The sequence below is a fragment of the Pteropus medius genome, unplaced genomic scaffold (assembly GCF_902729225.1).
Source record: "Pteropus medius unplaced genomic scaffold, Ma_sr-lr_union100, whole genome shotgun sequence".
NCBI lineage: Eukaryota > Metazoa > Chordata > Mammalia > Chiroptera > Pteropodidae > Pteropus > Pteropus medius.
In genome coordinates, this window is record NW_024340701.1 from 10,272,137 (window position 1) to 10,289,904 (window position 17,768).

At 37.3% G+C, this 17,768-nt stretch overlaps 1 protein-coding gene and 1 pseudogene across 1 annotated transcript in view; both read right to left on the reverse strand.

Moving 5' to 3' along the window:
• Positions 1-17,768, reverse strand: part of DAB1 (DAB adaptor protein 1) — a 370,550-nt gene that overhangs the window by 104,816 nt on the left and 247,966 nt on the right. Inside the window, exon 4 of the mRNA XM_039887405.1 lies at positions 15,623-15,721. Within this exon, the coding sequence (XP_039743339.1) occupies positions 15,623-15,721 (99 nt within the window). The remainder of the gene's footprint in view (positions 1-15,622; positions 15,722-17,768) is intronic.
• Positions 393-511, reverse strand: LOC120623114 (uncharacterized; annotated as a pseudogene).

The window sequence follows — 17,768 nt, forward strand, 5'->3', positions numbered from 1 at the left end:
ATGGTAATACTCCATGCTGACAGTTATATAGTGAAACAGTATTTTTACATCTGGCAGTAAAACTTTCTAGAACATTATGTGACCAAAAACAAAATATATCAAAAACCTTAAAATATTCAGGTATGTTGACTCACTAATTCTGGAATTTAAATGAAGGAAATAATCAGAGATGAGTATAAAGATATGCTCAAAGATGCAGATACTAACAATATGGTGTTTATTTTTATTTATTATTTTATCTATTTATTTATTTTATGCCTACAGCACCTGGTATTCCTAGGTAGTCTCCATTTATTTATTTATTTATTTATTTATTTAATGCCTACAGCACCTGGTATTCTTAGGTAGTCTCCCATTTATTTATTTGTTTGTTTGTTTGTTTATTTATTTAATGCCTACATCACCTGGTATTCCTAGGTGGTCTCCCATCCAAGTGCTAACCAGGCCTGACCCTGCTTAGCTTCCGAGATCAGATGGGATCGGGCTTGTTCAGGCTGGCATGGCCGTATACAACTATATGGTGTTTATTATGTTTCACTCATATGCTAGCATGCTTTACAGTGATTGAAATGATGTAACAGAAAAATATTTAATAAAAGAAAAGATGTGAACAAGTTAAAAAGGGTGTTACAAAGCAGCATGTACAATACGATTTCAATTTTGAAAAAAGTTATGGTAGTGTAAAGAAGACGGGTAGTTTATACTCCAAAATATTGACTGGATTCATGTCTAAGTGGCAACGTTTCAAGTAATTTGTATTTCTTCTTTATGACTTTTCTATTTTGTAATTTTTCTCTAATAAAAATAAGCTACTTTTATAAATGGAAAAGCATCAAATATAAATATGGATTAGGCTCTGTCAATCATCACTGTGTGACTTCGAACTGGCAATTAACCTCTCTGAGCTCCAGGTCTGTCACCGGTAAAACTGTATGTGTAATACATATCTTGTAAGATTAATGTGAAATCAGTTGTAAGAAAAAAAGTGAAAGTATTTTCAAAGCTACAAAGTGATTCTCAAATATAAGAGATCCTTCTTATCATTGTATCAGATGAAGAAAATTTTGTTAAGCGTTAGGGTAGTTGTATCATAGGCTACTGATAAGCAGGAAAAAACATAAGCACAAGCTTTTACAGTGAAGAAATAAACATGAAAGAATATGTGCATCTACACACATGGGTAATTATATCATACTGCACAGAGGCAGGACATGATGCATCTCTGTATCGGAGCCTAGACACTCTCCTCGGACCCATTTATACAGAAGATGAAGTACCTTCTCCTTGAAAGTGAGGTTATGACTGTCTTGAGTTTAGACAATTGACAGTACAATCTTTACTCTCAAAATTTTAAATATGTAATTTTGAAACAGTCTGCACATCTCTTAGACATCATGAAAAATTCAGACCCCAGTCTCTGGAGGTGCAGGCATTTCGTATTTAAATACCAAGGCCATGCTTCCTGGGTAATTTCTTGTACATGTGAAATCTCCTGATTTTCTAAGTAGTTTAAGAAGTCAAATCCATTCTGGCAGGCAAATCCCCGAGCTATGTGACTGAGGCAGCTGGAGGAAGAGTGAGTGCTGAGGTGATCCCAATAGAAATATCTGGCGGAAGCCATAGCAGAGGGGCTGCCTACAGCTGAAATGGCTGCACGCTGCACCTGATGTTGGTGTCATCACACAGCTGAAGGGACTCCTGCTCTTGTATGGCGGGGTGTGGAGATCCCCACTCTGACACAGCACAGAATAGGTAGAGTAAGGCATGAGTTCCTGTTCTCCAGGAACTTATATTAGTATAGTAGTGCTCGACACGTAGTAGGTGCTGAATAAATGTTAGTTTCTTTCCTTCCCCTCAGGCCCTACCTTCCCCTTAATTTGCAAAATATATTACGCTTCTTTTAAAGCAGATTATACTTTAGATCTTAAACATGATAAGTACTTGATAATGTCCTTGGAAAATACATATGGCAATAGAAAAAAAGGTGACTATATCTACATGCATATGAAAGAGGGAGAAAAGAGATGAGGAAAAAGATAAAGGCATGTTAGATGAATGGGTAAAAAAGGAAAATGGGGCAAAATGAGTTACCTATGCATTAAGATCATTAACAACACCAGAAGGTGAGATTTACTACATATATACAAACTTTAATCCATTTTATACAACCTTCTATTAATCTAGAAGTTAAAGGAATCCTGTGAAGTACAGATATGGCTGGAGTAACATGGGTTGTATCATGGCCACCAGCATACAGGATGGAGCTGACATTTTCCTTCTCAGGGAGATAACCGTTGACAGAATTTAGATGCCGCCCTCAATGACCTAAAGTTCTAAGTGGACACAGCTAGGCAAGGAGGTGAATCAAAGGCTGCTTGATGTCTACCATGAGGAATCCAGTGCAATTCACAAATAACTACTGGGAGCTTATCACATATCAGAAGGTGGGAGATTCAAGGATGACCAGATCATGGACCCTGCCTTCAAATTACTCAGTCTAGCATTTTCGTTTGTTTTTTTTTATTAAAATTCTCTCTACCTTTCATATTTGCAAGTAATCAGGGCATGTGAATGCTCTTAGTCTACAGAAAAGCAGGAAAAGGTGCAAGAAAGTAGTGACATGAGTGTAATATATAAAAATGTAAGTGCATTAGATTTATCTCACTGTTAATACTAGAATTATATATATCTGTATATGTATCTCTACCTACCTACCTACCTACCTACCTACTTACAACACTAAAGAACAAATAATGAAAAAGGAAACCAGGAAATCACTGAAGTTCCAGGTAACATTAGCAATCAATGTTAAGACACACTCACACACTAGTTTCCTAGTTTTGGTCAGCAGACCTGTGGTATGAAATGATGTGATGGACAGGGTATCACTTACTAACTGAGATATCTTGGCAATTCACTGCACCTCTCTAAACCTCAGTGTTATCTTGTATAAAAAAGAGATAATACCTCTATTTTGCAAGACAGTTGTAAAGATTGGCTAGTCAATTACTGCTCTCAGATTCTGAAGGAGAACACTAAGCCACTAAGAGGTTCAGTGATTTATAAAACGTATGAAATGAGATGTACATAAAGCGCTTATAAGAACTGGGACAATAGTGTTTACATTATTATTTTCATCACTATTATTGTCATTGTTGTTTTTATGATTATAGCTCAACCTGCACTTTTTGTAACTGAGCGACGATTCAAATCCAGGCCTCCTGATGGAAAACCCAGACCTCTTTTCATCACACTGGTTATCTAGGCAAGTAATGAGGGCGTGTGAAAAGGTTCTACCATGTATGTTTTTCCAGACAGACTTCTCTCCCCTGAGAGGTGAATTTTAAGGTCTCTCACCTTGACCCAATCTCTTGCTTTCTATGACACACGTTCCTTTATTGTACCCAGGACCATTAATGCTGCTCCATCTCAGGCTGCCACTGGAAGTACTTGAGAGAAGCACACAGAGCCATCATATCAGTGCTACACCTAATTACAGTGTCACCATTTCGATATGAACAGCTCCAGTAAAGAGTGTCTTTGTAAAAACAGAATCACCTATTAAATAACCAAGGCACAGTCATGGGAAATGAGTTCTAAATGAAAATTTAAAATAAATGCATGAGATAGAAAAACAGTAAACAGTAGACCCCATGTAAAGAATCTGTCGTCTAAATAAAAGCAGAGACACCCAAATGGACAGCTCTGATTTATCAAGTGTAATGGCCTCTGGAATTTGGATGAGAATTTGCAGAAGTGTCTTTCCCCATTACTCAGTTGACCCTCAAAACTACAAGAAGCTCCCAGAACACGTTAATATTTGTGATTTACAATGCACATATGTCACAGCCCTTTTGCAAGGACAGAGAAAGTACAGCGGAGAAATGCCATGACCTTGCTTCATTTTTCTCTTTTTTAATAGCACTTGTTACCTCCTAACAGAGTATATTAGTTATGTATGTCTTTGTTTTTTCGACGTCTCTCCACATCAGAATGCAAACTGCACAAGGTAGGGACCTTCTTTTTATTCACCAATGCATGCACATTCCTCAGAATATTCCTTGGCACATGGTTGGTACTCAATAAATATTTGTTGAATGAATAAATGAGTAAAGATGTAAGAGTAGTCCTGGTCAAGTGACCTAATTTCTCTGAGTCTCAGTCACCTAATCTGTAAAATGAGGATAGTCATATATAACTAATAGATAAACTGCAAGAATTCAATGACAAAAATATATGTGAAGCACTTAGTATAGTATCTGGCAATTAGTGCTCAACAAATGGTAGCAACAGCTAACACAATTCTTCAGAGCTACATACTTATCTTTGAGGTTTATAAAAAGTACTTCTATAAAAGTCAGTCGCCAAAAAGCAGTAAACAAAGACCCAGAGATGAAGAACAGAGATCTCCAGCTGGTGCTCATCTTGTTCTCCCACAGGGCTCATCATGGGATCAGAATGTGAAAATTAGAAGACTTCTTAATAATCATCTGGAACCGAGCCAGCAAATTACGGATAGTGGGTGAGCTACTCGTTTTTACAAATAAAGTTTTATTGGAACTCAGCCAAACTCGTTTGTTTACATATTGTCTCTGGTGGTGGCTTTCACACCACAATGGCAAAATTAAATAGCTACAAGAGGCCATATGGCCCACCACATTTACTATCTGGGCTTTTAAGAAAAAGTCCCAGAGAGCAAGCAGATGAGCAATATCTAAGGTCACGCTGCATATTTGGGATTTCCAACTTTGAGACCACTGGCTCATACACCCATGCAGAAGCACAGAGAGTAACTAATAAACCTTCAATTACAGGATGTCTGCATGATGACACCATAAAGACAGTTGGACTTTTCCCCTGGAGAGCAAATAAATGTCACTTGCTTGCCAGAGGCCCTAACAATGCCCTTGAAGGGGAAAGAGACCACCGCCAGGAACTGGAAAGTCATAGGCCTAACCTCTATGCATGCTGAGGTCAGTTCCCAGGTCTGCAATTTGTTGGATATTTGGTCTCGTGCAAGTCCCTAAACCTCTCTGGGTCTCAATTTCCTCATCTATTTAAGCAGAATTATAATACTTTCTTAGTTGAGTTCTTAGGGGATTGAATTAAGTGAGACTAAGTACACGAAAGCAGCTAGCATAGAAATTATTACCTCTTTACCTCCTTAAAGACCAAAATTAATAAAATAATTCATAAAGGGAAAGATATTACATTTCTGAGTTTACCAAATCTGCTTGAGAACATTCATGGTCTCACTTTCCAGGCTAATACAAACATCCTTTTTCCCCCGTCATGAGTTATCTTCTGTCTAAATTATCTTATATAGGCAGCTTCCTGACAGTTCCAATTTCTGAAAATATGTTGGTTTTGAGCTATAAATCGATTTTTTATTGTGATAAATTAAAATCCAATATCATCCAACAAGACACTAAACATAGAGACCCAATTTTTCCCCTTAGATGTTCAATCTCTTTGATATTAAAATGGATGTGGGGCTGCTGTCAGGCATGTGGGAGAGTACACATTGAAGAGAATGAACAAAGAGTATAACATGGAATAGAGGGAACAGGCGATAAAGAGAAAAGAAGGAAAAATAGGAAGTAGAGGGAGGAAAGAGGACACTTTCTACTTCTTGTTTTGTGAGCATTAGAGAGTAATGTTTAAGCCTCGGCGTTTTTGCATATAATTTGCTGGGAGGTCTTGGGTAGCACTTCTCTGTGGGTTCTAGGTTTCTTCCTTTCTAAAATGAGTGTGTTATTAGATGCCCAAGGGACATTTCATTCTGACGTCCTAAGACTGGGTAACTTTGAATCATGTACATTATTCTTTCTGTACTCACTGTCTGTATGACAAAATTAGCATCTTTGGTATGTAGTATCTTGGGTCCAATATCTGGCCCAGACAATTAGCATTTCATTATAAGTTGACTTATTATTTCCTTGTTCCTTTCTTCCTTCTCTTTTGTTCCATCCCTCCCTGACTGCCTTCCCTCCTTCCTTCTGTGCCCAATTAATATCACTGTCACATGTCAGGGCCTATGCGATACCCTACAGATATAGCAATGGATGAAGTAAGGTACTTCATGGAGCATGTAGGCTGATGGGAGTGTGAGTCAACTCATTATGATACAGTTGACCATGTGCTGTAATAAAGGTCAGCAGAGGATGCTTTAGAAGCATTATAGAAGGATTTCTTAATTCTGCTGAGAAAGTCTATACTAGAGAGGGGACAACATAGCTAATATAATATTATTTAACACCTAGAGCTTTTTATTATATCAGACACTATTCTGAGTCTTAAGGAATTAAATTAAATCCTCATTTAATCTTGGATTAACCTTAAACATGGGTACTTTCGTTATCCCCATCTTACAGATGAGTAAAAGAGGCACAAAGTCATTAAGGAAAACCGCTTTATAACCACACAGCTGGTCAGAGGTAGATCCAAGGCATTCTGGATCTTGAATCCAAGATCCTTCCACGACGTCCACTATCTGGTGCCAGCACAATACTAGCGAGGAGTGTGGGCTATGGATTCAGACAGACCCGATATGATTCCTGCTCAGAGGATGAAGTATATAAGCACTTAGTTTAATAGAACACCTGACCCAGAGTAAGGGCTTGATAAATGACAATCATTGGGCTGTGTTGCCATTGTTATCATTGTTGACATTACTGAACCCTAAGAAATGAGGACATGTTAACTGGGTAAAAAGGGCAAAGAGCATACAGAGTGGAGGAGTCACCATGAGTAAATCATGAAAGCTGGGCAATGAATGGTTGTGTAGGAAATAGCAAGACAGTACCACCAGCATTACGCTCATCCATTGATGATACTCCCAGATCTGCTACATACAGCTGGGCTAGTTGTGCACTGTATAGCTCTAAGGAGAACTAGTCATAGCATAGTCATCAAAAACGTGTATCATTATTGCAACAGTTTCCCAGCAAATGGTAATGAGTCATAAGGAAGGAACCTTTTCCTGATTTGCACAAAGGCATCTTAAAAGCTAAAGGTGGCCTTAGAGTCACAGTACCTATCTCTCTGTATATCTAGTGCAGATTTAGGGCCACAGAATACATTGAAAAATAACTGAGGATGTAACAAACATGATCAATCAAAAATTCTTGGTCTGATATTTCAGGCTTTTCAGCCTGGCCCCTACCTACCTTCTCAGTTTTATCTTTCACTGTTAATAATCACACATCTTTCTACATGGAACAACAGACCTCTCACTCTTGTCCATGACTGCCCTCCTTCATGACTTTCCCACTGCACAGATTTAGTTCACACTCCTCGTGATTCTTTTTGCCTGAATACTGGCTCTCTTATATCTCCAACTTTAAACCCTGTCCATTTTTCAAAGTTATACCCTTTCTTCTTTAATCAGTCTGTAGTTTTTTAGAAGGAAAAAATTATGTTTTCTTTTGAACTCTCATGATAATTTTATATCTTTCTCTTATTATATTCATTATTCTTGCTTTGAATTTTAGTTATTTATATGTGTCTTATCTCCTATAAGTTTCTCAAAGGAAAGATTTCAGGTTTGTTCATCCCTATATACTAAGGAGAATATTCCTTTCACTCAATAAGCATTGCTGGAATGAATGAATGAATGAATGAATGAATGAAGTGAATTAAGCAATCAAAATGATAGCATGGTGTAGACAGAGGTTCTTCACTTTCTTTGATCCAATACCTCTTTGTTATAACAAATATTTTATAATTCTTCCTTTATTGTCTGGAAATGATTATGTAATCTACCTATACACATCGTTTGAATAAATCAAAATATCCTAATTATACATAAAGGAGGAATAAAAGAATTTGATTTCTGATAAAAAAGATGTGAATTTCTATTTACAAATCCTGTTACAACTACAATAAAAGAACATAATGATGGTCTTATGTTTGCACTTTCTTATAATAAATATTTGGGCTTAAGAGAGCATTCAGCTCAATTTTGAACTCTTTTCTTTATATTTGACATTGGTAAAGAAGAGCCAAATAAGATGAGTTATGGTAAACATAATAGCTACACATGAAAATGATACAGCAGTGCTGTGTTGGTAACTCAAGTATGAAGAGTATCACAGTGGTATGGTTTTCCACAATGAAGAACAGCTCTTAATGAGGTTCCAATAAAACAGTACATCTTTCTCTCAGTTTAGTTGCATTTCTAGAAAATATAGTATTATAGATATGGTACAAAAATACTTTACTTATATGTAAAGTAGGTAAAATAGAGTTATGTTTTTGATTCAGGTAATTATAAACAGGTTTTTCATCTACATCAATATGTGGTAAGGCATTTGAGTTACATAGTACGGGATACTTTTTTGTTGTGTGTCACTGGCCTGTACACTGCAGAATATTTAGCATCTCTATCTCCTAAAAAATTCCAGCACTATCACCCTTTCCCCCAAAATTGTAACCACCAAAATTGCCTACATAAATTTCCAATACACCCATTACGGGGACAGAAACTATCAAGTGAAGAATCTCTGGTGTAAAAAAAGGTAAACAAGCTTAGGAGTTATCAAATATGAATTTGAATTCAGTTCCTGCTACATGTACTAATCTATGAGCAAATCACTTACCCTACTTGTACCTTAACTGACTCATCTGTATAACGAAGTTAATAAAAACCTCAAATAATTTTTGGCTGTTAAATAAGACAGGATCCACGAAAGCCTGCCATAAACCATACAGTCACATTTATAGGATAATCTTTTATATGGAACCACAAAAAAACCCCAAATAGCCAAAGAAACCTTGAGAAAGAACAAAGTGGGGGGTATCACGTTCTCCAATTCCAAACTATACCATAAAGCTATAATGATCAAAACAGTATGGCACTGGCATAAAATGAGATATACAGATCAATGGAATATATAGAGAGTGCAGCAATTAATCTTCACTTATATGGTCATTAATCTACAACAATGGAGGGAAGAATATAATGGGGTAAATACAGTCTCTTCAATAAGTGCTGGGAAAACTGGACAAATACTTGCAAAGAAATGAAATTGGACCACTTTTTTACACTATATACAAAAATTAACTCAAAATGGATTAAAAACTTAAAATAAGACCTGAAACCATAAAAGTTCTAGAAGAAAATATAGGCAGTAAAATTTTTGACATCAGTCTTAGCAATATTTTTTTGGATATATATCCTTGGGCATGGACAACAAAAGAAAAAATAAACAAACAAGACTACATCGAACTAAAAATTTTTTGCTCAGTGAAGGAAATCACCAAGAAAATGAAATGACAGCCTACTGAATGGGAGAAGATATTTGCAAATGATAAATTCAATAATTTGTTAATATCCAAAAAAAAACATTAGAAACTCATACAACTTAACACTGAAAAACAAATAACCTTACTAAAAAAATGAGCAGAGAATATAGACATTCCCCCAAAGAGGACATACAGATGGCCAACAGACATACGAAAAGATGCTCAACATCACTAATTATCAAGGAAATACAAATCAAAAAATTGACAAAGAACAAACGCTGGAGAGTATGTGGAGAAAAAACCCTCGAGCACTGTAGGTAAGGTTGTAAATTAGTGCATCTGCTATGGAAAACAGTATGGAGCTACCTCAAAAAATTAAAAACAGAGCTGCCATGCAACCCAGCAATTCCACTTCTGGTTATTTATCTGAAGAAATCTAAAATGCTAATTTGAAAAGCTGTATGCACCCCTATCTCTTGTCTTGTGAGAGTCTTATGTGCTGTTTCAAAGCTCCCAGGATGACAGGGACAGCCCACAGACCCCCAGGTCCCAGCATCCTGCTCTAGAGTCCCTTTGTTTTACCCCCTGCCTCCCTCCCTAGCACCAGTTTCCTTTCCTCTTCCTTGGCTGCCCTCCCCAGACCCCACTCAAAACATCCAATTACAACCAAAGAAAGAACAGTCCTGTTTTTGATGAGACACAGATAAGGTGACATCTGGTTTTCACTGAAGAATAAATTTTTAAATCAGCCCTGAAATTTAAGTGCAGCCATTTCATTTAAAACACCATTACCTCTCTATTATGATGGGCAATATTCAATCTTGGACCACTCTCCACCTCTCCCCTCCTATGTCTTGCATATTCTGTGTACATTTGCCAATTTTCAATCACTAAATCCATTTATTTTTTGTGCAGTTATCACTGAGCACCTACTACGTGGGACTCGCTGAGTTAACTAGATAGATAACGGTGATGAACAAAAAGATACAGCCTGTTCATCTGTGTGCTTATAGAGATGCTCAGTGAATACTTCCTGAAGGGAAGAATGAATGAGCACACATATCTTTCACTTTTAGATATTTGTGCATTTAGAAATACGGTTTTCTCCCCTGTGACTTGCTTATCTGGTCCTCTCTAACTCACTCCTCCACTGTCAAATAAGTTTGCCCTTTTTTGTGAAGACCTTCCTGAATATTCTAGGCAAAGCTGGGTCTACATGCCCTCAGTAGTGATTACTCCATTCACGTCTGTGTCTTAGCAGCTGTCAGTTCACTTTGTGAGTCTGGTTTCACCACTGGACTGTGAACACTTCTGGGGCAAGGACCACATATTATACATCTTCGATTACTCATAAAACAGAGCATAGCATGGCAGAGAATAGGCATTCAGTATGCTGCTGCCTAACCATGTACCAATTCTATTGCCAAAAAACAGTCCCAGTTATAACTCTACGCCCTTTATCTTCACTCGGGAAACTCAGCAGAATGAAAGTGAATAATGGTGAAAGTAAAACAGAGATCATATTGAACCTTTTCTAATATATATATAAAAGTAAATCATTTATAAAATTAGTTATTGCTATGGTCTGAATGTTTATGCCTCCTCCCCCCACTCACTCCCATTATAAGTTGAAATTTTAACCCTTAACATGGTGGGATCTTTGGGAGGTGATTAGGTCATGAGGGTGGTGCCCTCATGAACGGGATTAATGTCCTCATAAAAGAAGCCCTAGAAATCATCTTTGGCCTTGCCACTACATGAGGACACAGCAAAAAAGGCACTGTCTATGAGGAAGTGAGTTGTCATAAGACACCAAATCTGCTGTGGCCATGATCTTGGACTTCCCAGCCTTCAGAACTATGAGAAATAAATGTATGTTTTTTTCTAAGCCACCTAGTTTATCATATTTTTGCTATAACAGCCCAAACAGACTAAGACAGGTATGTTATTATTAGTAATATCTTACCAGCATCAAGGATTCTAGAACAGACTACCTGGGATTGAATCTCAGCTTTGCCTCTTATTAGCTGTATGACTTAAATTATTTGGATCTCAGTTTTCTCCTCTGTAAAATAGTGATAATAATAGCATCCATTTCATAGAATTGCTGTAATGCACTTAGAATGGTACATATAGTATGGCCAAATCAGTGATGACTAAACCAAATGTACAGGCAAAATTCACATACGATTGTGGCAATGAGATGTTGCATCATCTGAATACTGCCCTCTATTCTGAAGAACAATTTAGGGTCCTGTAATATTTATGCTTTTTATGGCATAAAATTATAATAACTTTATGAAATAAAACTATAATAATTATATTAAAAACAAACAAACAAACAATAAATGGAGAGAGAAGAGGGTCAATGAGCTTCCCTGGAAAGACACAGGATTTGGAGTTGGCAGGTCTGTTCTGAGTCTACAGCCAATTCGGGGACACTCTCAGAACTTGTCTCCTCATCTGCAAAATGAAGAAGACATCACTTCTGCCTTGGTATCTACTGGTGATTTGAGGACCTAGTACCATATTGATATAAAAACATTTCTACTCCTAATTTGCTCCTTCTATTACTAATAACAATGAGTTTATATATGACATTTTCTGCCTTCTCACTGATTTCCTTGACATATCACCAATACCCAGGTATTTGAAAATATGAACAGCTTTCAATATTATTTTATTCCCTGCAACATGCTAAGAATAAAACAAAATTTACTCCTATAAGGATCGGGATCAAGAACCCTTTGAAATTCAAGACAAGGTGTAAATTGCTGCAAAGGGTCTCTTTAATTGGGATCAAAACATTTTTGACAGCTTTGGATTTTAAAATTCTAGCTATTGTCACACTTTACAAATGTTTCTTTTCTTGGTTAAAAAAAAACAACTGCAGTCAAGCTTGAGCAGAAATACTTTAGATATGATAAACAACTAAAATAGGTCATTCCAAATGACAAATATCCAGTTTTCCATTTGATGGGACAAAAAACTTAACTTACACTCTTGTTCTGCAGAATTCAGTCAGTCCCCTGCTGGGTAATGACAAAGGTTTAGTAAACTGTTCCTGCTGATAATCTCCAATGAAAATTTTCCATTTAACAGAAGATAAATCTTATCAATAGGGTTGACTTTAAGGGAGACATAGAATCTTAAAACTAATCTCAGTAACCACCTTAGTTGTGACTTTAACACCTTTTTTCTACTTGACTCCCTTCCATGATTTCCTTATCATATGGTTGTTGCTTGAATACTCCCAGCCATGGTGAACTCACACAGAAAATGGTCCACCTAACTGCTGAATAGCTCTGATGGTGGAAAGTTCTTCTTACTCATAAACTGAAAATGCTTCCTAGAAACTGTTAACGGGTCTTGGTTCTATTCCTTGAGTCACACAGAGCAAGTCAGCACCTTCTTCTACTACACAACTCTTTGGAGAGATGAACATCATTCGTATGGGGTGCCCCCTACTGTCTCTACTTCAGGCTTAAAAATGTTTAGTCTTCTCCACCAGCTTTCCCCATGCTAGTGTTCAGGCTTAGTAACAAGGTAAAGTTTCAGAAGCTGGTGCTACAGAGGCCTAACATTAATCAAACAGAACCAGAGTAGACTAAGCCAGACAGGAAGCATTTAACTTTGCCTTCATCCTGCTTCTCCACTAGCGATCTGACACTTTTTCTACAAAGCCAAACGGCTTTGGGCTGAAATAATGATTTTATCGTTATATGTACAGCTAAAAAATAAAAAATAGTGTTATAAGGTTCGGTGGTATCTTTCTTTGGGGCCAGCTCAGCTACCCTTGAGTGAGAATTTAGATAAAGGTAACGAATATAAACTACTACTCCTCATTAGTTAAAATTTGGTGATTAGGACTTTAATTATCTGGGCATAGCCTATTTGATGGTAGGATACATAATGGAACAGCAAAGCCCAAAAACATGCTCCCGAACGAGATAAAGCATCTGATACTCGGCCTCGCTCCTGTCCCTTTGGTTGCTAGTTGTCATGGCGATGGGCAGGCGTGGGATGGGGAGAAGACTAAAGATGGCGATATAAGATTGGGGCATATAAATCATTGTGAAAGTATCTCTCAGTTAGGTTTGATCCACATTACCTGGCTCCTTCCCATAACAGATGCTAATGAATTGAAATCCTCCAAGTTTCCACAAGCCCAGAACTCTCTGCTTCCTGTGTGTTACCCAGTATCCCATGAAGCCACATCTGTATTGAGAAGTATTGGCTCAGCATAGCTTCTAGTCTCTTAGCTGCCCGGGTCTACTTTATCAGGATATTCTTTAAAGAGATTTGCCTATCTCCCTCTTACAACGTGAGGTTCAAAACTGAGCACAGGTCTCCAAACAATAGTCTGCCCAGGAAAGGGGAAATCATACTTTCATTAAAGCAAGAGAGGCTTCCATTAGGCTCTTATTCTTGCTGCATTCAAGTTTCTTTGCTATTGATGTTTGTGCCCTCATTCTAAGCTCCCTTCTATCAAGGCACTCCCAGGTAGGCCCACCTACTTCTATAACACAGAGGTCGACTGCATTGATTTTTGACTCAGGCCAACTGGAGGCTAAATCTCAGTTCTGCCTCCTACATGCTGGGTAAACTTGGGAAAGTCACTTATCCTGAGATAACAGGCATTACAGTTAAATGAATGAAAAACTAGGCTACCTGGGTTCTAATCCTGTATCCACCACCACTTACTTTCGCCAAGTTATGTATACTTTCCTCTCCTCGATATCTTCAAGTATAAAATGAAGGTAATAATACTGCTTACTTTCTATGGTTGCTATGGGGATTAAATGGGTTGGTGCATATAAAGGGCATATAACAATGCCAATATATATTATGTGCTTGATGAAGTAGTTACTATTATCTTACAGGATTGTTGTGAGGATAAAACTGAATAATGTATGTAAAGTGACTAATAAGTACCTAGTATATAGTAGGTACTCAATAAATGGAAGTTATTATTACCAATTATTTTTATTGTGGGAAAATATACATAAAATTTACCACCTTAACCATTTTTAAGCATACAGTTCAGTGGCATAAAGTACATTCATGTTGTACAACCATCATAGTTATCCATCATCAGCACTGTCTTCTTCTTCCCAAACTTAAACTCTGTACACATTAAACACTATCTCTTCATCACCTCCTCCCTTAACAACCATTCTATTGTCTGTCTCTTTGAATCTGACTCCTCTATATATGGAATTCTACAGTTTATCTTTTTGTGATTGGCTTATTTCACTTTGAATAATGTCTTCAAGGTTCATCCATGTCATATCATGTTTCAGAACCTCTCCCCTTTTTATTGCTGAATATATTTCACTGTGTGTACATAACACATTTGGTTTATCCATTCATCCATCAAAAGATGCTTGGGTTGCTACTACCTTTTGGCTATTGTGAATAATGCCGCTGTGAACATAGGTGTACAAATATCTGTCCTATTACTAATTATTCAGGAGTAACTTTTTTCAAGAAAACCCATTTTTACTGTTAAAATAATCATCATACTACCCATATCTTATCCTAATGAGTCAGAAAAAAGAGGAAGAAATAATAATGCAAATGACTAAGCTTACTTAACTTGGCTAGTATTGTTTATACAATGCTTGATAAATTATCTTGTGAAGTTCAAAGCCCGCACCTTCGCATGTGGAGGTGAATAAATGAATAAAAGGAAAAACATGTCCATTTGACACCTGCCCTTTCGACAAAACAGATCATAGAATATTTTCCTGTTTTTCTCTTACTGTCAATGAAAAGGACTGACAATGTCAGTTAAGCCCTGGAGATAAATCTGAGCTAACTGCCTCTGGGAGGTTGATGAAAACACAAACCACTTCTTTGGTTTGTTCAACAAACATCAGCCCTCACATTTCCTGGTCATGCAGTGAGAGATTTCTTTTTTTAAAGATTGAAAACTCCATTTATTCTTTTTGATTATAGGTACTACAAGGTTCCATAGGTTAAACTCAAGAGAGTCTGGATGCTTTGACTAAGTCAAAAGACCGCCATGTGTCTCCCTCTAGGATGCATGTCATTAGAGTTGCCAACACATGAAGAAATTTAACTTAAACTGTCACATTACCCACTGCTCTTCAAAGCTCATCAATCTCCCATTAGATTACCAGGACTGTGTGACACTATTATCACATTACACTATAAGAAACACGGTGCAGCCACACTGTGGCCAAGTCAGGAAAGAGCCTCCCTTTGATGGATGATCACAGTTGATTAAGTTTGTCAGTTGCTTTATGTGTTTTTATGCTTGTTTGATATTCCTGCCCAGCGAGTAGAGGCTTTTAAGGGCACATCTGTCAATGGATTCAATTTCACAATGCCATGTGATTTTTTAACTTACCCCTGTCTTCTCATCAAAGATTTTGATTCCTCCAAAGGAGATGGTTAAAAAGATTTTCTGTTTGTGTTCTCCTCTGGAACGAGCGCCAGCAACAATACCCTGTTGAAAGAAGACATGGTTTTTACTTTAGCATTTTCATTTGAAAATTCCCTCTGGTCCCAAAAGCATGTCAGATACCATCAACCGATACCACCAATCATGCACACTCCTTTCTCTTTGCTCCTTCCAGGCTTCCCTACCTAATGTGCTTACATCTTTTTGATGTTTTAGGGGAATGCTTATCCTAAGCTGTTATAACGTATAAATAGATATCTAAACACTGATTCATTGGACTAACCAAGATTTATAGAACTCCTACTTTGTACCTAGATACTCAGTTGAGAATTTGAGATCCCAAGATAAACACAATATGGTCCTCTTATTAATATCTTTGCTGGGTTTTATATTGGATATGGTTTTAATCTTTTAAATAAAGTCAAGTCATGAAATATATCCCCAAATAGGATTTTATTTTTATGCTCCTGGAAAAAGCTTTCATATGAGTCAATTTAGAGATTAAAAAGAAAAGAAAAACTATTACCAGACTGCATGTCTCAATTTTTGTTTCAAAAAATACGATGATCACAGTTTATCCCTATGGTTTGTAATTTCTACCCACAGACATTTTGCATTTTCCTTTACCCTTTTCCCTATCATTCTATAAAAGTCATTTGTGCTTTCAAGGAAAGCACCTACCAAATGGATTCCATTTACCAATACATCTGTTTCCCCACTTTCTCAAACTTTTTATAAATTGAAGATATGTGTATGAGCCCATTAGAAGGTCAAGGTCACAAAAGGTATGGACGTTACTCCGCTCACTGTTCTTTCCCTAGTGTCCAGGACAGTTCCTGGAGGACAATTGATACTCAGTAAATTATTGTTACATGAATGTACTTACTATCCAGAGTACTCCAAAGTTGATATGATACAAGTCAAAAGTAAAGATACTTACTTTTTCAATTAGCCCCTGTGGTGACCAATTACAGGTAAGCATGGGTTTTATACCAGGCTACAACTCAGAGTAAGGACATGTCAAGGGATTTACACTCAAGGGCTGCTGCTGACACTGCATTAGGTGTTTCGAGGCTTCCAATCCCTTCATCACTATTAGCTTCTGGAGAGGGCAAGATTCAGCCCAACTCTCAGCAGTTACGATTCTGAGCTTTTAGGGTTAGTATAAGTTACAGTAAAATAATACTGATAAAAGTCGTTTGTGCTATTCTCAGAATATCACATGCTCAACCTCAGTCTCTGAGAATGACTGGTGTTAGAGAGCACAGATATGACCAGAAGGCACAGATAGGGGCATTGTCTTGAGGTTGTTCGATTATCCTCACTTTGGGTATTGGAAATACTCTGTGGAATCAGAATATCTGGATCATACTCCTAGCTCTCTGTAATCTTGGACAAATCACTTAACTCTCAATTCCACTTCCTCAAGTGTAAATACTTTTCTTACATGGTTGAAAGAATTAAATAAAATTTTATTTAAAGTACCTAGTACAATGTCTGGTACACTGTAGGGAAGTAATAAAAATTAACTTCTGGTGACTGAATGACTGTCCCTTAAAGTTTGTGCTCTTCTATGGGTACCTACAAGCAGGAAATCTACTCCCTCACGAGTCATCTACACATTCTTAAGTGCCTCTTACACACTCACAGACATACAGAATGTTAGAGCTGGAACAAACCTTAAAACTAACCAGTTCAAATTTCTCAACTAACAGATGAGAAAACGATGCCTACAAAGTTAGGTGGACAGTCCCAAGATGGCGCAGAGAGTTGCTTAAAAAGTTAAGACTGCAACTCAGCTTTCCAGACATTTGGTGCAGGGAGAAGATATTATTCCTCTACGTTGTGTCTTCTTAGCATCTCTCTTCTGTAACCACACCTAGTGTTCTTCTTTCAGCCTCTCAGGACTGCTACACATTGATACAAGGTCCCTCCCTCCAGTGACTGTCCTCTAAATAGTTAAAGGGAGTGACTCACTCCCCAAAGCTAAGTCCTCTGTCTCCATCCTATTCAGAGGTCCCTAGATTCCTCCATGTGTTGCTTGCTTTCCCACAAATTCACTGAGGGATGATTTTAAGGACGCAGGGGAAAG